Source organism: Anser brachyrhynchus (assembly GCF_964034855.1).
Source record: "Anser brachyrhynchus genome assembly, chromosome: 17".
In the NCBI taxonomy this organism is placed as follows: domain Eukaryota; kingdom Metazoa; phylum Chordata; class Aves; order Anseriformes; family Anatidae; genus Anser; species Anser brachyrhynchus.
In genome coordinates, this window is record NC_137710.1 from 10,802,567 (window position 1) to 10,825,729 (window position 23,163).

The 23,163-nt window shown below is 38.7% G+C and overlaps 1 protein-coding gene and 1 long non-coding RNA gene across 15 annotated transcripts in view; one reads left to right on the forward strand and one right to left on the reverse strand.

The window, feature by feature from the left end:
- Positions 1 to 23,163, reverse strand: part of SLC5A1 (solute carrier family 5 member 1) — a 63,241-nt gene that overhangs the window by 4,645 nt on the left and 35,433 nt on the right. For 12 of the 14 annotated variants that reach the window (XM_080560049.1, XM_080560038.1, XM_080560050.1 and 9 more), the window contains 11 exons: positions 22,559 to 22,630; positions 14,903 to 15,007; positions 12,410 to 12,469; positions 11,928 to 12,032; positions 6,837 to 6,942; positions 6,506 to 6,586; positions 5,905 to 6,125; positions 4,749 to 4,884; positions 3,737 to 3,844; positions 2,518 to 2,668; positions 1,753 to 1,921 (listed from right to left, as the gene is read on the reverse strand). In XM_080560049.1, the coding sequence (XP_080416175.1) occupies positions 1,753 to 1,921; positions 2,518 to 2,668; positions 3,737 to 3,844; positions 4,749 to 4,884; positions 5,905 to 6,125; positions 6,506 to 6,586; positions 6,837 to 6,942; positions 11,928 to 12,032; positions 12,410 to 12,469; positions 14,903 to 15,007; positions 22,559 to 22,627 (1,311 nt within the window). In that variant the 5' untranslated portion in view covers positions 22,628 to 22,630. Of the gene's footprint in view, positions 1 to 1,752; positions 1,922 to 2,517; positions 2,669 to 3,736; positions 3,845 to 4,748; positions 4,885 to 5,904; positions 6,126 to 6,505; positions 6,587 to 6,836; positions 6,943 to 11,927; positions 12,033 to 12,409; positions 12,470 to 14,902; positions 15,008 to 15,091; positions 15,204 to 18,594; positions 18,739 to 22,558; positions 22,631 to 23,163 lie in introns of those variants that run through there. The other 2 variants (XM_080560041.1, XM_080560042.1) reach the window with 2 other exon arrangements.
- On the forward strand, positions 15,905 to 17,789 carry LOC308179629. The gene is made up of 2 exons (XR_013940454.1): positions 15,905 to 16,010; positions 17,147 to 17,789. It is a non-coding gene; the product is annotated as an uncharacterized lncRNA (long non-coding RNA).

Here is a 23,163-nt window from a genome sequence, read left to right on the forward strand (position 1 = left end):
CCCTGTGGAACCCCACTAGTGACTGGCCACCAGCCTGATGTAACCCAATTTCCTACAACCATCTGAGCCCAACTCAACAGCCAATTGTTCACCCATAGCATTTTGTATCTGTCTAGCCCTATGCCCTGACAAGGCTAGCAGTTTCAGAGACAAACTTGAGCATCTCAATTTCAGACTTAGAGCCTCAAGAAAGTGAACTGGAAGTGAGTTGAGGCTGATCATAAGCATCTGTTTCGTTTACGCTGCATGTCCTGCAAATAACAAACACAAAGCCAAAGTCATAGCTGGAAAAAGAAATAAAAGTTCCAGTAATTTCACTGAAGTTACATTCATTTGGCTGTGGCTTTAGCCCAAAGTATATAAGACACATATGTCTGGGCACAAATTCAAATACAGAAAATTCTGTTTAAACGGATGATTTATTTTTATTTTTTTTTATTGGAAGGGTGATTCAACATTGGAACAGGTTGCCTAGATAGGCTATGGAGATTCCATTCCTGAATATATTTGAAAACCTAACTAGACAGGACCCGAGCAACCTGCTCTTATTAATCTTGCATTGAGTTGGGGGTTGGACTAGTTCATCTGTGCCTCCCAATTTCAACCGTTCTGTGACTTTGTAAAGTCACGTAACTGATGACAGTAACACAAACTTACAAATCCCAATTTAAAAATATTCTAGTTTTAATGCCTGGTTTAAGAACAAAAAAGTTTTAATTATTCAGCGGTCAAAGTCAGAAAGACAAGATAGTTAATCCCATTTCTAGCTAAAAGAAGAATGATTCTCAACAAGAAATACTGATATATCATATAAACTCCAATGCTGTAATTGCTTATCTTATGCAAGGCCCCACTTCTCAAAAGCTCTGATGTTTTCCTCCCCTATTTATCCAAATCTAAAGCGCACAGTATACACAAACCCATGAGGATTATACTAAATTCTTACTCAGGCAAAATTCCAGCTAAAGTCAATGACAGATTTCCATGAAGGACACAAAGATTTAATCCATTTGTGAGATATAGCCATATTGGAATAGGACATAGAACATCCTTTAGTGTATAAACCATTTTTTTTTTTGGATATACACAAAAATAACCACTGAACTGGTCTTGAGGAAAAACAGTGAAAAAAGGTTTCAGCCAAATTCAAAAACACAAACTACGTTCCCTCTGTCAGCTATCTATCTCATGAAACTCAGTCTCCTCAGAGCAAACACAAACAATTGGCAAGTATTGCTATTCCTAGAATTATAGGAAAGACACTGAATTCCTGAGTATGGAGTTTTCAGAATGTTACTGAATGTTATAATGTATTGAGTTTTCAGAATGTTAATTGCCCAGTTACTGTGACTGGCCCATGGTCCTATCAAAACACATACCAGACCTCATGCCTTCTGAGTTACTTACTTAAATATGGATTAAGTACAACATTTCTCAGTTTACTGCTCTAAGAATCAAAATCAATTCCCAGACTGAATCCTAAATGCAATTGAAACTTAAATATGGATTAAGTACAACATTTCTCAGTTTACTGCTCTAAGAATCAAAATCAATTCCCAGACTGAATCCTAAATGCAATTGAAAACAATGGATGGAACAACAGCATGTTTGTTGAAAAGTTTGTTGACAAAAGTATACACTGTTCAAGATGAAGGTGAAAGGTGAGATGTTTGGTAAAATAGTTTGACGACCAATATCATAAAAGATTACTAGAGCAACATGCAGCATATTTCTTTCCTAATTTGTACTTACCTGCTCATTGACCCGCTTGCAGAAGATGCCTAGCACGAAGACAGCAGCAATGGGAGGTCCCAGGTAGCTAGTAACTGACTGAATGTAATCAAAGAGCTGCCCACTTTGAGCTGACTGCACCACAGGAACCCAGGCAATGCTGATGCCAATTAAAAGTAACATAAATGCCCTGTAAACATAGCCAGATATTCAATTAGCTATCTGCTTAGAAGCATCTATCAAAAACTAAAAAAACACATCAATTAATCAATAACTTAAATACCCATTTTTGTATTTCAGCCAGCGAAATCAATGAAAATGGTCAATTACCATTGAACAAACAAAAGAAATCCAAGCTGGATATTGTCTGTCAAGTATCGGTCAGCATATAGCTAAACATGCAATCGAAACACAGGAAAACACTTCTGTCCTTTGTTTGTTACGTCTGGAGATGAATCAATAGCAGATCGGCTAGAAGACTAGTTCATTGATGCCAAGTATGGTGTAGTGTAAAGCCTACAAAGATATCTTAAAATAGTTCCTTTTGAATACCAGTAGGAAGTAAGCGCTGAAAATTAGCCATTGTCAATTAAATTGGAAATAAGGTCTGGAATTTATTGTCTTACAATATCCAAAAGGGAAGTAAGTGTACATGGGACTGCCTGGATGGCCACAGGAGGCCACTGCTGCACTGCCTGAACACTGCAAATGCAGGTTTTCACTCAGGCACTTTTTTGGAGACTTCAGTCTGTAACGAATCTAGTGTTTGCTACATTTCCACCTTACCTTCCAGCCAACATAAGCTCTTTCTCTGATGGTCGTTTTCGAATTTTGGTGTAAATGTCCATAGTGAACAATGTACTAGCACTGTTAAAAATGGAAGTCAAGGAGCTCATAAGGGAGGCCAACATGACTGACAACATCAGACCTCGCAGACCTGAAAAATGAAAATATTCCATACATAAACTGAGACAGGCATTCAGTGAAGAATCTCAGTATGTGTCACTATCCATAGAGCTTGTCTGACCCTTTCAAGTCAACCAGCTGTGGTTATATTTATGTGCTGATGCCTGCCTGCCACTCTCTTGCAATACAGAGCAATGGCTGCTGAGCTTTGTAAAAGCTATTTACAGCAGTGATAAGAGCAACACTTGAGCTTTTAGAACACAGGTACTTCTTTTGTGAATGCTTTCTGATTACATGCTGAAACAAAAAAAAAAAACTAAGTAGATTTTCCCCAAGAGTTATAAATATAATTTCTCCAGTGCTCATTTGCCTGTAAGCATATTTGTAAACCAGTTACTTGCCATAAGTTTCTTTTACTGATTAAAAATCAGGGTAAACAACTTTTCCAAACAGTATGATCTAGTCAACATAGTATGGGGAAGTACTACAGCATACAGTACAACACATTGTACAACACATTACGTACAACGGTTATTATAATACAATGGGGAAGTATAAAGAAATCAGGGAAGTACCATGGTTTGCATAATAACATAATCTGTTTTTTCTAGCCTTATGGATCAGCTCTGGGGTTTTCTGCAGAAGTTTTTCTTCCCTGTATGTATACTTAGTCCTCTATGGATTGGTGCCTTATTCTTTCATTGAGCAGGCGTTATATGGGACAGTGTGGATACAGGATATCTTCTCCTCCCACCTCAGTGGGTTTAGCAGAAGTCCTACAGGTGTACGCCTCCAGCTCAGAAATCCTGACAGTGACAGTCTTCTATAAACCACTGGCAAAGTAGGTTACTTTCAACCTTCACAGAAAGGGAGCACAATTACTATTTCATCACCCAGCGTCTGCCAACTGAAAGGTGATATTGTCAGCAAGTAACTATACTGCACCTACAGCCACAACTAATAAAGACTACCCCTTTGATTAATAGTGAAAATTTTTAGAAAAAAATAAAATAATAAAATCTGAGATTTGGGCTCTGTTACCTACATTTATAGTCTAGAACCTTCACCTTTCCTAAAACAAATAGAGACAATGTCTTACCATTTGGCATAAGTTCTACTACCATTTTTGGATAAGCAATATTGGTACAGCCAACTGCAGTGCCACAGGCCTTCTCACAGATATCAGGAACAACACAAGCCACCACATCTGAGAAGAGGAAAATGAGACAGGGTTAGACAAGATCATGTATTAACAACAGATTGCTTCCAAATTAGTAGTTTCTAAAATTTATCTGTAAAAAACCACTGGATTGACGTGCTCTATATCATTCTTAGTCTGCTAGCAGGGAAGAAGATGATTCTAAGCCCATCCTCCCTTTCCTCTGTCTAAAGAAAAAAAAAATACTAAAAAGTGCTGCAGGTCAAAAAACATCAGGATTAATTTGTCAGACCAGGACTGAATAACACAAAAAGAGCAACTCAAAAAACAAACAGAGGAACACAAAGACACTTCCCTCTAACCTGAACATCTCTCCATTGCCCTGCTGTTAAACAAACGGATGGTTACAGAAAGAAGAGAGACTGGCACTGTCCCCACACTGCACTCAAGACTATCCATGACCAAAAAAAAATATATATATATATTACAGAAAGAAGAGAGACTGGCACTGCCCCCACACTGCACTCAGGACTATCCATGACAAATATATATATATATGTATATATATATATTTATACATATATATACATATTTATACATATATATACATTATATATATATATATGCTGTGACTGTGACCCTCTTCTTTTTTTTGCCAGAGTATCAATCCTGGACATTCCACTCATTCAGCCAGAATAGGGCTATAGCAGACAAGTAGAGAGGGACACTATGGAATTTCTCTTTCCTAAAATGGACAATAATAGCATTAGCAGAACCCTTGAATCAGGGAAATGAGAAAAGCCTGTGGCTTATCACAGGGTAGTTAGTATTTGTGCACACATGTGCCTGGACAATTTGGATGACAAAATGACAATATAAAGGGATGGAGAATAGGAAATTGAGAGAGATTGGTAGCAAGAAGAAATTTGCATTCCTGTATACATATGCATACCTGTATACAAAATTCGGCTGATCATTCCAGGCATCACTATGATAAACATGGGCAAGAGCTTCAGGTATCCACACATGATACATCCAGCCTTCACATGGGACATGTTCTTGCCGGAGAGACATCTTTGGACAATAACCTGTCAGTGAGACATAGCAAGTACATATAACTCAATCAAGAATATCATTTCCATTTCCATAAACACACTATGCCAAATTCCAGACACAAGGTACTTCTTAACCTGTGTGATAGTGGAAGAGTCTGTTTACAATTCCTACCACTAGAAAAAAATACAAGCTACATAAAAAAGACATTTAAAATAAATAAAGGAAAATATAATTTATTCAGGATATATTTAAGAGCTAAGGCTCTTTCTCACAAGATGTTCTTAAAGCAGACTAAAAAGCCAAAATGGAATGAAACAGTTAATTACATTGCCTTTTTAGATTTATTTGTTTTATAAAATATGAAAGATTATCTTTCCCACAATTTAGAAGGCAGATGGATCACTCCCTAGAGACTGGGCACATTCACGTGTCATAGCTGCAGGAGCATACTTTCCTATTCTCATGTCAGTGTGATCTCCCAGGGAAACTGGATGGTAGGTCTTAGGGACAAGGAAGAAGGAGAAGGAAAGAGAATTCAGACTGAAAAAAATGATATATAAAGAATATCCTCCCCAGACTGTGCATGCAAAGATGGAAGCTGCACAAATAGAAAACAAACTAGGATTACTGAATGGAGAATCATCCCAGTCCAACTGAGACCACTGAATGCATGGTTTCTTAAGAAAATGTTCACATTGCAACCTCTCTTCTTGGTTTTATACATGGTCACATACGGAGGAAAAAAAAAAAAGGAATTATATACTGTATCTGCTGGGCACTGTATAAGAAGAATTGAAATAATGCCATTCCATTTTCTTGTGTACATATGGAACAATATCATCAAAATTGAGCCATTTAGTACAGGAGGAGTGTAGAAAACAGAAGCTGAAAAATCACTGAGTAGTCTATTCACTGACTAGAACTAACTGCCATTTCTGTAACCTGGCTTTGAATTACAGTGGGGAAGAGAAGAAATAAACAAGACCCCTGGATCAAACTAGACTGCAGAATTTTGTGTTCTGCATTTCCGAGGCATTTAGTTTCCACATTACCTGATCTGTGCACCAGTACCACAGAGCAAGGATGCTCAAACCGAAGATCAGTCCTGGCCATGGCAGATCTCCAGTGACAGGATCTCGGAAGATGTGAAAGGCATCCTCCCGAGGTCTGTAGCATGAGCTATCAATTGTAGTGTTTCCATAGGAGATATTGGATGGAATTGCCTCCATATACTTCTGCATAAAAGCATCATATCCTCCTACCTCTTTAAATGCTGAAAAGTAGAAAGTAAAAGTAGCAATAAAGTATATAATACTGAAATCTCAAATAGAGCTAGAGAATGTGAGGAGAAAAATGCTGTAATATAGATGTAAAAAAACCCTAACCAGTATGCGTCAACATTTTCAGAAAACAGTACACAATGAAGGTGTCCCTTATTTCTACAGATTTTATACATTCCCCTGTACTTTGGAACGTAGTGGTCTCAATAACTAAAGGGCTTGACAACATGGCTATTTTATTCCCTGATAAATAGGTGTATGAACTGAAATCTGCTGGTTAAGATAATAGGGTTCCACACTGCAGGATATATTTCCATAGGCAATGTGGGATTTGTGGTTGAACATTCCAGTTTAATTCATCTGATTTACTTACCAAATCCCATAAGAATAAAAGATCCCACAACCATGATAAACGTTTGCAAGGTATCTGTGTAAATCACAGCTGCAAGGCCACCTAATGGCAAAGACATGTCAAAACAAATATGTTAGTCCCTGTGCAAACAACTCCATGAAAATCCTTTTTTAATTCATTTAAATTATTTTTTATTTTTATTTTCTCACCACCTGCCTCTTTCAAACAAAGACCACTGTAAAACACACACCCCTTTCAGGTTTTCATTTCTCCCCTCTTACCCACCTTTCCTGTTTTCTTTTTTCTGGATTCCCTAACTTTTTTATTTTATCAGACTGCTCTGCAAACTCACCTGTGATGGTATAAAGAGCAGTAATAGCAAGCAGAATAATAATGGCCAAGTAAAGATTCAGTCCTATGGCCAGCTGTATAAATATAGCTCCAGAGAATATGTCTGCCTAAAAGATAAAAATGACAGATTAGGCAAGGCTTAAGTTCTAGATGATGGCACATTACACGTTCATGATTATGGTACTGAAATACACAACTACACTACCCCCTTAGAGTACTGCACAAAAAAAGTACAAAATGAAAACTGAGGCCATTCTACTGCAACTGCCAGTCTCTTCTCAGTGCTGTGGTCTTTTCAGTGAAAGAACTGTAACACTTCTCTAAGAATCTCCAAATATTTTGCAATGGCTCATTTTAGCTAGATATATTTACCTCCTCTACTGTGTGAGCTTCCATACTGAGAAACTGTTTAGTAAAGAATTACTTAAAGCTAGGATTACACTTACTGCTATGTCCAAGTTATGGACTCTGTGACACCTCCAAGCCATAGCTTGGTTCTCTTCCTTTAATGCTAATAAGTCTCTCAAATTGCCGTTATTGCTTACATACGTGTAGTATAGCTAGTTTCACCGGTTCAGGACAAATGGGAATTAAAGGCAAAAATTTTATTGCTATTTTAAAGTTCCTGTCGGAGTAATTGACATGCATTTCGCTAACAGAAGAGACCTTTAGCTCTTGGGTAAAAATGGGATTGTTCAAGTTTCAGAATAACACTATTTACTGGGGTATTAATCACAGGAAGTAATTTCCTGATTTAGACATAATTTGCATCAAGGCTATTTACCTAAATTTGCAGTCAGAATAATCTACCCCAGTGCACTTCTAATACATTACTGTTAATCATCCTTTCATTAGAGGTTTGCATCTCCTCCTGAGCGTCTCGCACATGGACTCACATCCAATCCCACCTGAATGCCTTCTTTCTGTATAACACACCTCCCATGCGGCTCTACAAAGGGTCATGTCCTCACTTAACAGGACAAGTCCTCGGAAGGTTCAGCAAGCTCAGGAGCTACAAAACACTGCTTCAACCAAGGAACATAAATTGTCCATGTGCAGGCTCTGTGAGACAAAGATGTGTGCACTCTGGGATAAGGCCTGCACACACAATTACTTCAGGGCAGATGCCAGATGGCAGCTTGCTGGAAAAGTGGGAGATTCCAAAGGCCTGGTGGTGGGAATCGCAGAGCCTGTGATCACAAAAAAGTGACTCGGACTGGTTTTGTCCACAGCTAGGCTGAGGTAAGGCAGGGCAGATATACTAATAAGCGGTTATCCAGCCTGGCTAGCTGGGAGATGCTGGAAGAAGAAACCGTCTTCGTTCCAGAGACACTGAAGCTATGTCATGGCTGGTAACTGAAACCGAGACCGCATTGTATGACCTCGCCCTCGATTCACTTTGGAGAATGAGGAAGTAGTACAGACCTCTGCAGCAAGAGATCCTCCAGCTCTGCTGCCGCGATGTGCAGAAGACAACTGAGAAGCAGCATGTGAATCATAACACTTTGATTCCCAAAACCCTGCCATTGGAGCAGCTTGAGATTATTTGGTTTCTTATGTTTCAGTCTCAAATTAGGAACCAGGATTTTTTTAGATCTGATCCCCCCAGTGGCTGCTAGACTGTATACTTTGTCCCTAATTTCTATGGGAATATTTTTTTCTAGCTTTTCACAACACTGATCAGCGTATGTCCTGGATAAGTCCTGCCTTTTATTGCTCCTGGCTTCAGTTTAGCCTACATAGCATTAAATATTAATGGCTCTAAAATGACCCCCAGAAAGAAATACACAGTTAATTATTTAGTGTCCTGAGCAATGTATCAGCTCCTCTAAATTGCTGTTACCTTCCAGCTTCACTGCTCCTCCCTCCCAATTAGATTATTTCCTTCCAATACTTCCTTGTTTCTCCATTAATACCCTTTTATAGATACTATTTAATCCTTATCTTATCTTTGATAGAGTAAATCTTTCCTTTACATTACAAGCTCTCTTTCCAAAGCCATGCACAGATCATGCAGGAACAATTGGTAGAATGCATTATAACTAACTTGGAGACTGTGTATATCACTAGTGGATCCAGCTGCAATGTTAGTGCACCCCCACACTCCACTATTCATTCTACACTGTGCAGTTCTAAGAGGAGCTTATCTTTCTTCCTGCCCTTCCCCTGGTAAATAGATGCCTTGATTTCTGATAAATCTAATTTCTGATTTCTTCAAAAGCATTCAGATCTTCATTCCCTTGTTTTGCTGTAATTTAGTTAATTACTCCTCATCAAGATTTTGTTTTCACTAGACCATCTTCACTGGCATAATGGCCAATATCAGCAATACTGCTGTTGAGCAAGGTTCTGAAAGCTGCCAGGGGCTCTGCGCACACAGCACTGCATGCTTAGGAAGCGTGTACACATGATGCCTGTGCAGCAGAAATCATTTGGGCTGAATGATCACATGTCCTGATCCCAAAGACTGACACCTGGCAGCATGACCTTGCCTGACAAGCAATTGATTAGCCATGACACAAGGTAAGATGACAATAAAAATACGCAGAAGATGCACAGGAAAAGACAGAAGCAGTAATGACCTTGCACAAATGTGTAAAAAGATAATCTGATCATTACGCAGTGGTGGGTAGTGTGACAGAAACAGCATGACAGAAGTTACGTGACCCAACATATTATATTATTCATTGGAAAGCACCCTGATAATAATATTACTAAGAGCATTAGATAATATTATAATAAATCAAGGGAGCAGCACATGAAATAACTAGCCTGGAAACAAGATGTTGTTTTTCTAGAAGGATAAGTGGCAGTAAGTATCACTGCTAATCAAACTGCTAGGTGTGACTGCCTGTCAAGGGCAGGGCAGAAAGCCATCCTTCTATACCAAATCTCGATAAGCCCCGATGACGACAAGGGAGTGTTTGCAAAGGCAGCAGTCGAGGAAGTAAAATGCAAATCTCCAGGCTGGATAGGGCACAGATTGTCAACACGTGGGTATGTCTGGAGATGCAACGTGTCTCTGGGAAGAGAAACTTGTGCTAGTTCCACATAGCATACATATCTCTACACAGCACAAAGAAGCAACCTATGGTCCAGGATGGAACAGCCCTTACCTCTGTGCTCCTAGAGTTGGTCCATCTGGAGACAATTTAGGCCTGGTGTTGTATAGCACGTTATAGAAAAAACTATTTTTACTTCCTCTGACAGTATCTGAAACCTCCAAGGACTTTGACTGTTCTGCATATTCTGAATAAAACATGACAAGTAAATCAGACCTAGGCAAATCCTGCCCTACCAAATATAGTGACATAAGGCAACAGAAGATATGTTGGTATACTACAGAAATCACAGCCATGTTTATGCATGGAATTGACACTGTCAGTGTTGTTCTGGGCAGATGGGAGAAATGATGGAGACAGAGGAACCTGTGCACCAAATCTTCCACTGCATAGCACAGAGACACAGTTCTGTGGCAATTCACCATACACGGCTGGAATAACTGGGTTCATTGGAAGCTAGGATGGTAGAATGGGGCCCAGGCATTCTGCTGCTGTATGGATCTCTTGACTATTGCTTTGCTCCCTAATAAGACAGGATCAGAAGTGCAGGAGAAGGTGTTTCAGCCTCGTGACCACACAGGAAGCTTAAATGGAGAACCTGTCTTGCCTGAAAGTAAGACACCCTGAGTGAAACGGTGAAATTTCATGACTAGATCCTTAAGCATGATAGAAGCTGGAAATAAAAGATGGTACATTCAGAACCTGCACAACACCTTAATGGGCTTATTGCAAATGTGTTGCAGAATAGGACTGTGAGTCATCAGAGTGGAAGTGTTTCTCATCTGCTAAAGCTGCCAGAACTCTGTGGCGTGTGCAACATAACTAGCATAATCAGAAATCCCAGGTAAGCACAACAACAGTAAATTTAACTGATCCTTTTAAAATATACAGAAATCCAGCTCTGAGGACAGCCCCACAGTACCAGCCTGTTTAATTTATAACCTTTGCAAGGATCAGTTATCATGAAGATGTGAGAATGAGAGCAAAAGGCCAATCTTTTAGCTTAAATTGCACTATTATCACTCAGCTCCCATTCAGAGGGCAAAGAGTAATCTGCCATGGCAACTTCTGAAAAACAACAGATTGAGGTATGCCTGAACTGTGGACTTCTTCAGAGGCTTGGTAGTTTCAAGATATATGGAAAATACCAGCTCCCTTCACCACTTCACAACCACATACTTAATAAACATTAACTTTTCAGCACCTTAAACTTTATAGCAAGCACTTACCCATTAAAAGAATCTCTCCTCTACTCTCCTTTCACCTCAGCTATTATCATTTCCTTCCTTTGCATTTTCCTACTCCCTTATTTTCTAATTTCTATCATTCTCTTTTTTTAATTGCTCTTTTGTTCTTTTCCCTCAGCTATATTGCTGATGACATGTTCACCAGAGGATGCTAAAATGGGTAAATATGAAGTCTGGAGACAAAAAAAAATAAATGTTTCTTGAAAACCTAAGAGCATTCTTTTCCATCTAGAGCCAAAAAGCATTGCTAATTCTCCGTAGCCTAAAGGCCAGGGGGTTGGAGTGGGATGTTGTGTGCCCAAAGCAATGCCAAAAAGATACTGAAACTAGATGGTTAAACAAGCAGCAGCTATTATTTCTCAGAGGATTAAAGCAGAAAAAAGGTACAATCTGACAGTCTGTGACCTTTTCTTCCATATGTTTCACAGATCCCTAAGACAGACTAATACAATACAAGGCTCCCTCCAGTCTGACCTATTCTAGATTACACCTTAAAAAAAAAAAAAATGAGAAAGAGAAAGCCCAACAAGTATCAAGAGAAAGGCTTCTTGTAGACATTCCAGGAAGCCAAAATCTCAGACTGCAAAACAGATCTGAATACATTATCTCACTAGACAGAAGAAAGAAAACACACCATATTTTTACCACCGTTAATTTGACCAAGGGCTCCAAATCAGAAACAACTGAGCCAGTTGTGTGAGTAATAAGAGTAATATGTAAACGGGAGTTTCTCTTCTCTAGATCAATGTAGGATGGAAAAAATGTTGTAAAAGTTTTACTTACTGAGATCTTTGTGAAAATATACACGATCAGTGAAAGGACTGATAGGTAGACCTGAATCCGTTTCCCACCAAAACGCTTCCTAAGATACTCTGGCATTGTCACCACCTGTGTGGGGGGTAGGCAAGGTTTCAGATAATGGGGCACAGATACACACAAGTTAGAGGAAGCTTTTTGCTACTCAGATACTGCAACAGGGTAAGGCAAATGGAGAGGAGCTGCAAACGAAGTTGCAAGGAACAGCAGCTCTAGGAATCACAGAGGACAAGGAGAGAGTATCAAATACTTCTCACCTCAGGTCTTGGAATTGAGAACCGTCGTTATTTAAATACATACAGAAAACATTGTACAGTTCTAACATACTCAGATCTCTTGTACTTGTACTCATAATGGCTTTGCAATACTCAAGACCTGATCCGTAATCAAGAGGAGAGAGGAAGATTAACAGGCTGCAAAGAAAAGCATAACATGCTGTTTTGACTTACCCCAGCTTTGACGTAGATGGGTACAAACAGCCATCCTAGAACAACCACAAATATCAGAGCCTGCAGTCAAGACAAGATCAGCTGAATTAGCCTCCTCTCTCTAGACAGCACTCCTTAAGTCCATTTATCAGACCCACGAGCAGCTAGAGATCATAGAAACCACTCAAACCTGGCTACTGCAGGGCCGGGGTGGGCCCTGCTCTGTCGTTTGTCTTACAGTTGAAAACCTGGGAATGAAATCCTGGCCAAGCGATTTGCCAGGTATTATGGAGCATGAATTTCATGCTAGATTTCCAAAAGAAGCACAAAAGATATTTTGTAGGAAAAAAAAAAAAAAAAAAGATGATTTCTGCTCACAGGTTTGCCTTCTAATATCGAAGTGCTACTCTACTAGCAACACCAGGCTATCCTAGCCCTCCTCAGAGCAGGCTCAGGGATCCTGGTTGTTAAAATGTGACCAGCCCGTAAGACCGCAATTTCTGGGAAATATTAAGGAAGGTGAAGTCTAATACCTGAGACCTATTTGCTAGCTTCATCCCACAGCCACTAATGCAGAATACTTTCCCTCTTAGAATCGGGTATGCTGCAATGGTATGTTGTGATATCAGCAAACTTAGGTACTAAGAAGAGTAGGACTTCTTTTGATATCTCATTAACTGCCTTTTGCACTGGGTTTCTGTGAGATGTCTGTGCTTTTTCCAAGACAAGAGTATATTACAACAATCCCACATACTGTACCACATGCATTTTGTAAAGTATTTTGTATTTCCACATCACCATTTCATATTGTATTTTGTATTACCATGTGCATTTTGTGAACTATAAATCTTACTGTATTTCGGTATAATTTTTGTGACTTAAATGGATGGCAAATGCTGTCTGACACAGAACCGTACATAATTAGACAGACAAATATAGATTTGTATATTTTGAGCAAAAATTCTGTTCAAAATCCTGCAACAAAATGCAAAGCCACACTCTGCATTTTTTCTGTCCACACAAGAGTTGGGTGTTTTTGTTTGTTTGTTTTTAATAATATTATCTTTTAAGTTCTGCCCTTAGATCAAAAACATACAATAGACAAGAAAGACTGGTTCAGCTCCTGCTGTCTCACTAATATAATTTAGGAATAATTTCAGTGGAATATTACTGATACACAAGCACTACAACAGTCAAACTTAGTATTTCTTTCAAGAGGAGAATTGGATTACATAGTCAAGAGCAATATTGCAGTATTGTGTCTATTAACCTGTACATTAGTCTCTCTCTGTCATAAATATTTAAAAAACTATGTAACATATCACCCCAAATACACTCATGCATCATTGCTTCTTCCTAAACAACAATTGTACACTATATACTGATATTAGTCCATGGAGAATCTCCCAGGAGATGAAGTGTTAGAGATGGGTATGTTTGAAGAAGGATATGGGTCCTAGAGCTTTGAATGCCATGAAATTTCAAGCAATGTTTGTTCTGTTTTGTTTTGCTTAGTTTTTGTGCAAAGAAAAGGGGAATCGGGTTTGTTACAGCCCTAGTGTAAGCAAATAGAGAAAGATCGCAGATTAACTGTGCATGTCTCACAGAACTCATTTTAGCCTTTATCTTTCTTCTTAAATATTTATAGCACAAGTACTTGAATATTTGCAGCAACCATCTACTTGTTAAGGAAAAAAACAAGTTCCTCATAGCAGTACGTTTCTTTCGCTGCACAGAATTAAATGCAAGGAAAGTATGAACCTATGTAATGCTCATTGAGTTCTTTGTGTCATGTAATAATCCCTTCCATGAAGGTGAATCAAGCAGCATAAGGCCACTGTTATCCAGACCTACAGTGCCTGAGAATTCAGGGAAATGGACTGAATTAGCTCATCTGAACCTTTGTGCTGGTGCAGTTAACACTGCTGCTGGTACACCAAGTACACCAAGTAAATCATTTAAAGTCAGCTTGAATATCTGTACTCCATATTGCAACCATAAGTGGAATATACAATCAGAAGAAGGAGAAACAAAAAAGGAAATGATTTTTGGAATGGAGGCTGTGAAGGATATCCCAAATTTCCTACAACTTGTGGAAAAATCAAAACCTCTTCAACAATTTCTATACAGCAAACTGCTGTAAAAAATACTGTGGATTATAAATCTGCTTATTTCTTCCAGACATTCTACAGTCAGAGATTATTCTTTATAAATAAAAAGTAATCAAAAGACATGTACAGAGAAGAGAATCCACTGATTTATTTGGTTAAAATGCTCTCTGAAAAGCCTCATTCAATAGAAAAGAGTCATCTTTTCTCAGTCACTTGGACAAGGACCAAGTAAGACAACTGCACCAAAATAGTAGATAACATTGGCATTTATAGGGTCTGTACAGAAACAAGTGTTGCCAAGCACAAACTTTGGCAGCCTAAAATTATTAGTCAATGTTATCTTGATTAACCTCTGCAGATAATCCTGATATCACAAACGTTCACTCATATGCATGCCACTTACATTCCATTCATATCCTCCGATGGCAATTCCTCCAGCTGCTGCTGTTCCTGCTATGCCCACAAAATGTCCGCTGCCAATGTTACTGGCAAACAGAGAGGCACCAATCTGGAAACAGAAAGAACAAGATTTGATTCTTCATTTCTGTTTTGAAAAAATCACATTCATTTGGCATTTTCAACTCAGGCCTACCTATCATCAGATGGTGATGATAAGAACAATTGACAACCAACTGCCTTGACTACTTTCAAGAGTCCATCGTATTCCCCCCTGCCCTCCTTTCCCCAAAATCTGAGACTCCAGCCATCGTATCTAAAACAAGAAGAATGAATACAATGCTGCACAGGAGATGATCTTCCAGATGAGGCAAACAGGTTATGGCACCAATGCAGATTTTCAAATATTTGCAAAACTTGACTGACATCTGGTGATACCCAAACAATCAGACAAGAGGACTGTGGTCTGACTTGCTCAAGGAGGAAACGATAAGTGCATGCCCACTTGCCAAACCAGCACTCCCAGCACTTCGTATTAAAGTTCTGCAAACTACGTGACTAAATGTGTAATCAGTAAGAGCTGTGCAGACTTTGTAGTTGGTACAAGTTTAGTCAGAAGATATTGGATTAATTTAATTAAATTCTTCAACTTGCACAGCAGAAATATCTGCTGAGAAAAGTGTTTCTGGAAGATACAAAATCCAACAAATTAGAAGGCATATTTAATGAATGCTGGATCTCTAATACCCCCAGATCTTGTACTGATCCAGCAGAGAGAACGCTGGGGAGAACACAAGAATTACTGATTGGAGAAAGACCAAAACCAGGAAAGGTTTATGCTAAATTAAGCCACTCAGAGCCATTCAGAAAAGAGAGGTTAGCCTGAAAGATCTAATTTTTCATAAAATAGCTCAGACTATAGTAAAAGATTAAGAGAAAAGGTATAAAGTTCCCTTCATTTGAAATGAAAACATTAAAGGCAGTATAAATACCAAATGATAATTTTCAAGGCCAGAAACTGAAGGATGCAGGATAAGAACTTGAGGGAAAAAGGAAGTTGGACTGGATATTGTAGGCAGAAGATGTGAGCTGAAGTAGTTCTAAGAAGAGAAGATGTGAGTGAATATTTTTTAATTCACTTCTATTTGTTCTGTGTCCTATGAAAGCTAGAAAGAAAAAATGAAACAGGATTAAAAGAAAAAGCATATAGAAAGCAGGTGAAAGTAGCTCTGCTGACCGGCTTCTAATAATGCTCTCCTTTGAGGTAGATCCCTCAAGGTGAAAAACCCCAAAATGCTTTAAAATGTTTTTAGAACCATGAATGCAGGACCTGCACCTGCACATTCTCCTTATGCAGGTCCCAAATACAGGCACTTGCAATATGCTTGGAGTTACCTTACAAGAAATATCCCTTGTCTGCAACTCACTGAGGGATTCTTAGGGTCCTAAAACATATGTGAAGGGAAAAGTTACAAATTTCCAGGTCTGCAGTCACTGCAGTGAGCTCTTTGTGTAGCAGTAAAAATTAAGTCAATCTTTCTGAGAGCACAGGGACGACTGCCTGAAATTCAGGAGGATAAAAGGGATTTCATCATTGAAATCCATCTCTGAAGATCGGATTTATTCTATAGAACTATGCCATAGCCAGGAATAGCATCCACACTCTTTATCTCACAATCCTGATCTCTAATCAAAAAATAGATTTTCCTCCCCCGTTTTTTATATGCAACAAGTAAAATTCATCCATCTACTGCTTTCTTTTCCACGCTAACTTTTTGCTCTTTTCCTTTGTTTGGTCTCCTGATTTCTTCTGGTCTTAGTGTAGACAAACTGTTCTTCTACTGTGACAGGGAGCTTCTGTCTCTAGTCCACTCAGTTCTGGCCTTTTTTTTTTTTTTTTTTTTTTTTTTTAAGTCAGTTGTGCCCTGCAGAAATGTAACCAGTTTGTCACATGAAAGATCTTTCTACAGGAATCGCAAGACTTGCAACAAGCATTAGCAAATATGACAGAGATTCTTGGTAATAGAAAAAAATTTTTGCTTTTAACCTTTTTGTGACAGCAGCAGTATTTTCTCATCAATGATCGTGAAGAAATAAATACCATTAACAGTAGCATTAGTACTGTTGTCCAGTGCTTTTCCTGGAGATGAATAATTAAACTTAAATCTAGATTACCAGAAATGCAATCATCAGTAAAGATTAACTACATTAATCCCTGATTTTATTTAATGTGTTCCCTTTCCTGTTTCAGAAGCCTAAAATGTGCTGCAAGCAGATCCAAGTAACAAAAGCAGTTAATGAAGAACTTGAAGAACTGACGGCTATAGTAGGCTTTGGCCCAGCACCTGAAAACACGGGACCTACTGTAACATTTGCTGGTAATTCTGTGTTCCCAACTTCATCCAGGGCACAGCTGTATTTTAAGAAAAATGTGAAACGCACCCAAAGCAATGCAAAATTACCACCATGTTTAGGGCCAGTGCAAGGACAAAACAATGTGAATGCACATATCACCTTCATACTGGGGAAATGCATATTACTCTGAAAACTGCAGCATGGTTAAAGCAAGAGGAGTGTTTACCAAATATGCTTATGCCCTGGCAGCTGCTGATGCCAGAGTGGAAGAGAAATTTCCCACCTGCCATGGCAGTACTTTAAGGAGGAAGCAAGAAGGCAGATGTGTGGTGGGCAGATGTGTTGTGTGCAAAGAACTTACTGGTGAAACATTTCTATACTGAGGAGGCTGATCATCGGAATTGTTTGATTTGCAATTGGTACATGCTGCAGTACACCTACGCATGACATAAAGAATGCTCTTTCTCAAAAGACTCCAAGTAAACATTTACACTGCTCCCTCACCATAGGGCCAGCATTAAAGGTGTCTAAATTCCCAGAAGTTATGTGGCTAAAATTTCTTCTCTATGATCTAAGTAACAGAGATGCATCAAGTTGGTAAGATGGTCTTTTTGCCTTTGCTGCAGTGACAACAGAGCACTTAGAGGTGTAACAGGCTGGGTGTTTGTCTCTGGCTTGCCTCTTTTCCCTGGGGAGCACCACTGAGAGAGCAGGTCTCCATATTTGATTTCTTTCATGTGCATGACTGTAAGTCAGAGGATGGCCTGAAGTTGGGGGAGGAAAGAGGGAAAAAAATTCAGGGATCGTTAACCATTCTCAGTGAATGTGTTAGTGAACGGATTTTAAAAACAGATATAAGAGGAAAAGTAAAGAGGAAAGTTTATTGAAAGGAACAAAACCTCTTAAGAGGGAAAGAGAGGGCAAAAAACTGAACTAACCTGGAACGTGGAACATTAACTCTTTTAAAATCTTTTAAGAGGTCAGGTTTTAACAAGAGTACTCTGTTCAGGAAAAGTACCATCACACTGCAGGCAAGTGATGATCGCTATGTTTTTTCCATGTTATTCATTAACCGATTCACCTTGCTCTTTTCATTAACTTTAGGATGCAATGACATCCTGGCACTTGCTGTTCCAAACCGTATGCAACATACTTTGCAAATCAGTGACCACTGCAGTGGTAGTGTGCAGACTTTGCAGCTTATGCCTTTCCTCCCTCCCAGGACCTGCTAATAGATATCCTATGTCCCTAATGTCCTCTTTCCTTTCTGAAAGTGTTAGCTCAGTATCAAACTCTTTTCCCCAACCCTGAGCACACCTTTCCTGTGGCAAAGAGAGGACTCACCTTTAGCCCCTCAACTGAGAATAGCAGAAAGGCTCCACAAGCCTTGTTGCGTGGTATAACTTCTCCCATGTGTCACCTGCAAAAGATGCTCCTCAAACCCCTCTTCCCTGGACAAATTTCTCATTCCTTTGTTCCTTCAAGGCTCTGAAACCCAAAGAAGGAAGTGTAGAATTTTATTCTGCTCTCTTACTCTGCAAGTATTGCATTACTGCTGAACTAAACTACGTTTATATACCTCCCACTTCACTGACAGAGAGATGGATATACAATACATATCAAGTGAGGTGTCTGTCTTCTGACAAGCCTGACGGCTGTTGGAGCAGCATAGCCACAAGCAGACTAGTCTGATACCCTTCCACTTTTGTCCTCAGAGATGCAGGCTCAGAGGTGTTCTCCAGGCTGGCTGGAAAATTCTGACAGGTTCTATAGTAATCTTCTTCATTTAACTTCTCCTTTTCTACCAGAGCTTTGCTCTGATCTTTTTATCATTCTTTTTACTCTGACAACAATTGCTTTTACACTATTTTTTTTGTATGGAACTTGGCAAAATAATTAATTTCTTATTCCACTTCGTCTAAGGAAAGGAAGTACACTTCTTATTCATACCAGGGTTGTCTTTACAGGCTCCTCATAACAGTGTCAGATTCAGCAAATGGGGAGAATTCTGAGAATAAGTAAAATTTAACTGGCTGCAGAGATCAGAGAAATTGTGCCAGTGATCAGTTCTGATGAAAATAATCCACGCAGAGCTGAAACAAAAACCTGTATTTTTTCCTTTAATTCTTACCTTGCTCACAAAGATCAACGCATCAATAACATTAAATAAACTGAGGAACATTTCTTTTTGAAGTGCATTATGCTCTCAAGTCTAAAATGCTTCCCACTTACTATGCAGTAAATCTTTCCAACCACAGCTGAACTTTGGATGCCCACCAGGTACTACACTTTGCCTTATTAGCTTTTATGCCTCTGGAACTGAGGCATATCAGGTAACTCATAAGTGTGCAGACAGCTTTGTCTGCAAAACTGCAGAACCTGAAAAACAATATTCAAAAGCAAAAAAAGCTTCAAAATCAAAAGGGTTTTTTGTTGTTAATGGTAGTGGGGTTTTTTGTTTTGTTATTGCTGTTTTTTAATTATTATTGTGCATGAAGTCCTGTTAATGCTTAGGGACTGGCTACTACTGAAGCTGACTGATTTCCAGTAACAGACACCTCATTTCTTACAATGCTAGAAAGTATTTTAACAGAAGAAGTTAAAAATTCAGTTTGCAATGCCCAGTGTTACAAAGCAGGCACTTATTTTGAGCTACTCCATGACTCTTTGGAAAAAGTACGGTTGGTTATGAGTATTTAAAGAGCTATACATGCCTTTCCTAAAGACATTTCCGTCAGAGCACGAGAGACCAAAACCAGTTTCTTGAAAATTCTTCCCTCATTTTCTCTAAAATCACTGTGTAAAGGGCACAGCATTTCCTACCATGCAATTAACTCATGATGGATTTAAATTTCTGGCAATCAGTGAGAACATAATTATATATCTCGATCCCTAATTAACTACTGGAGCTACTGAGTTGACTCATCCACTGCATCAAGGACAGTGATTTCAGTGAAATAACACAGAAGTGACCCATGCCCTCAGCAGAACAGCCAGAACAGACAAGCTAAGGGCTTAGTTCTGTGAAATACCAAGCAACCTTTACGGACTCTGCTGGAGTGAACAGAGACAAAGTTGGACAAATTTGGCCCATGATAACTGTATTGCTTCTACTTTATACATTGAGAAACTGAATCACAATCAGGCAAAGCAACTGACAATCACATGCAAAATCGATAACAAAAGTGGGACTAACCTCCCGCCCTTGAGTGCCAGACCTCTTTAGTCTAAACCACATCTATTAGATCATTTAGGTGAACAGATTCCCTTTCCCAGGCTTGCCAGTAAGAGATCCTAATACACTGCTAATGAGTCTCTTTCCCTGTGGAATCAGAAAAGCTACTTATGGCTGCCTTGTAGCACATAGAACACAGCACAAACATGGAAAAATACAATTAGTATAATGGAATTAAATTTATAACAAGTTAGTGGAAGGATTGTTTCCTTTCTCTCTGTTTCAGAAAGCAATCAATTGCATGGCAAGAGTTGTTATGCTGAAATTACAAGGAAGGAATTTGATAAATAAGAGATCACTTACAAAACTTCCCCTACCCCTCAACCAAATCAGGTTAGCCCTGATGTGACACAAAAATAAAGTAAAATAAAGTTAAAAAAAAAAAACAAGTACAGCACTAGCTGTCACAGAATTAAGATCACATCTTTGACTGAACTTTCTATACTTTCATTGATTTCCTAGTCACTCCAGCCCAGTTTGCATAGGTGTTTTGGAATCTCTTTTCATCTGAGGCAAACTCTCCAAGGTGGTGCTGCTGACATAGTATTTAGCTTGCAGTTTGAGTGCTGGTCATTTGTTTATTTTGAGTCATATCAGGAAGAAAAGCAAGAAGGGTTTGTTTTTATGGTGCAGAAAGACACTTCTGGCATTCCAGAAGGAAGGATCGAAGGGGTGGTCTTAAGACTGCACTGATGACTAGCATTTCATCCGTGTTGAGCTTGCATAGTTTGGGCAGGACAGAAAGATGATCCTAGCAGCAACTGCTACACCACAGGATCATCCCTTTTGTCTTCCTACTGGAGGAAGGGAGCTGAATCTGTTGGTTTTGTGTTGCCAGAGAACTCAGTGTTTGTTAACCTTCTTTGGGTCTTAGAGGAATCATTAGGAGTTTTCTATGCCTCTGCAGCAAGATAGAAAGTTCTCTTGGTGAGTTTTCCCTGCCTTGTCTCTTCCATTTTCTTTTATGTCTGCACAAAAAGGTATTCATATTCACCCTTGACAGGCAGACAGAATTGCACAAGGTTAAAACCAGCCCACTGATTAAACTGTTAAGCGAGTTTATTTTTCCTGCTAAATTTATGGGATATCTCTTATAATAACTTGGAAAGGAGAGAAAGGAAGCTTTACTCTTTCCTCAAGCTTCCAACAGAACCTGAATTTTCTTAGATCTACTCTACCAAATGAAGACACCTTTTACTGGCACCACCCTTTAATCTTTTTGTGTCATTAAAATGGCAGCCCCAAGTCCTTCTAAAGGCAGATTGGAACTCCTTGAAGTGAAGGTGACTGAAATAGGTCTAGGTATTTGTGCAACCTACTTTAAGAAAATTCCTTAATTTTTTACAGAACAAACATTTACTCTATCTCCCCCTGGATCCTGTAACTGAATCCGTGTGGGTGAATCTTAAATCAAAAGTCTTAATAATGTGCAAAGATATTTTTTGAGACCAAGCTCAAAAAGACAGCTCCAAAGACAACGGAAGTCACAGATAATATTTAAATAAATTTTAAACTACATTTTACCAATATTTTATCATAATTTTCCCAGGATTTTCTTTTTGTACTGACCAGAACTTGTTACCAAAATTGCAAACACTAGAGCAATATCAGGGAAAAAAACGAGTAGATTAACTTTTCTCTGTGATAACCTCAATATGAGTCAGTTTATTTGAGTGCAGTGAAAATACTTAATTCAAAATATTATTATTTTTTAAGTGGGCTGAAAGACAAAGCATAGAATTTATCTACACTGACATCACCGATGTACCTATGTTCAAGCAAGTTGGCAACACAACCAAGACAACTCAGAGCTCAACACAATTTCCCCAACAGTTTACCCTGCCTGTCATGTGGGTTTTGTTGTGCAGTTATCACTGTATCACTGTGGCTAGAAAAAGAGTTTGAAACTGAGCAGGGTGCACCTATATGACATAGCCATCACAGTCTCCAAACTAATGTAGAAATACTCTGTATTTCTATTTCTATTATATATTTAAAGGCTAGACATACTCACATGAGGGGGATGCACATACACAAGCATCTTTCATATACACACAGAGTATTTGAACTCACCGGCCACCAAACCATGCTCCGTCCAGCCAGGAAGAATCCACCTACTGTCCCTCGGTTGGTTGAGTACATAGCCTGGAAAAAAAGAGAAAGAAAGAACGATTTAATCAAATTTAATCAAATTCTAAGTATATTAGGCAAGCTATATACAGACTAATACAATATATACAGACTAATAACAAACTGCTAGGACAGAGGGTTAAAATACACGGGGAGGGTAAAGTGGAAGAAATAAACAAGCTTACAATGAAGAAAACAATACAACTGAACAATGACTTTGTATCTAGGTCTATGTTAACCCTTGAAGTTTCATTGCTTCACTTTTAGTTACACTACAACCAAAACATCAAAATAAAATTAAATAAATGTAATGATACAATTGATCACAACTAAAAGTTCAGTGTACAAATTCAAACTCATGTTAACACTTTATCAAAGCAATGATCCCTTTGATTTTAGGCACCAAAGAAGACTGATTTTTAAGTTGCAAGTTCATGGAATAGAAAGTATGCAGCTTTTCTATCCAGTATTATCCATCCCTAGCAGATAACTACAAAAATCTATTTTCTTGTTGTGGTATCAACAGTGCACTCGCTTCTCTCTGAAGA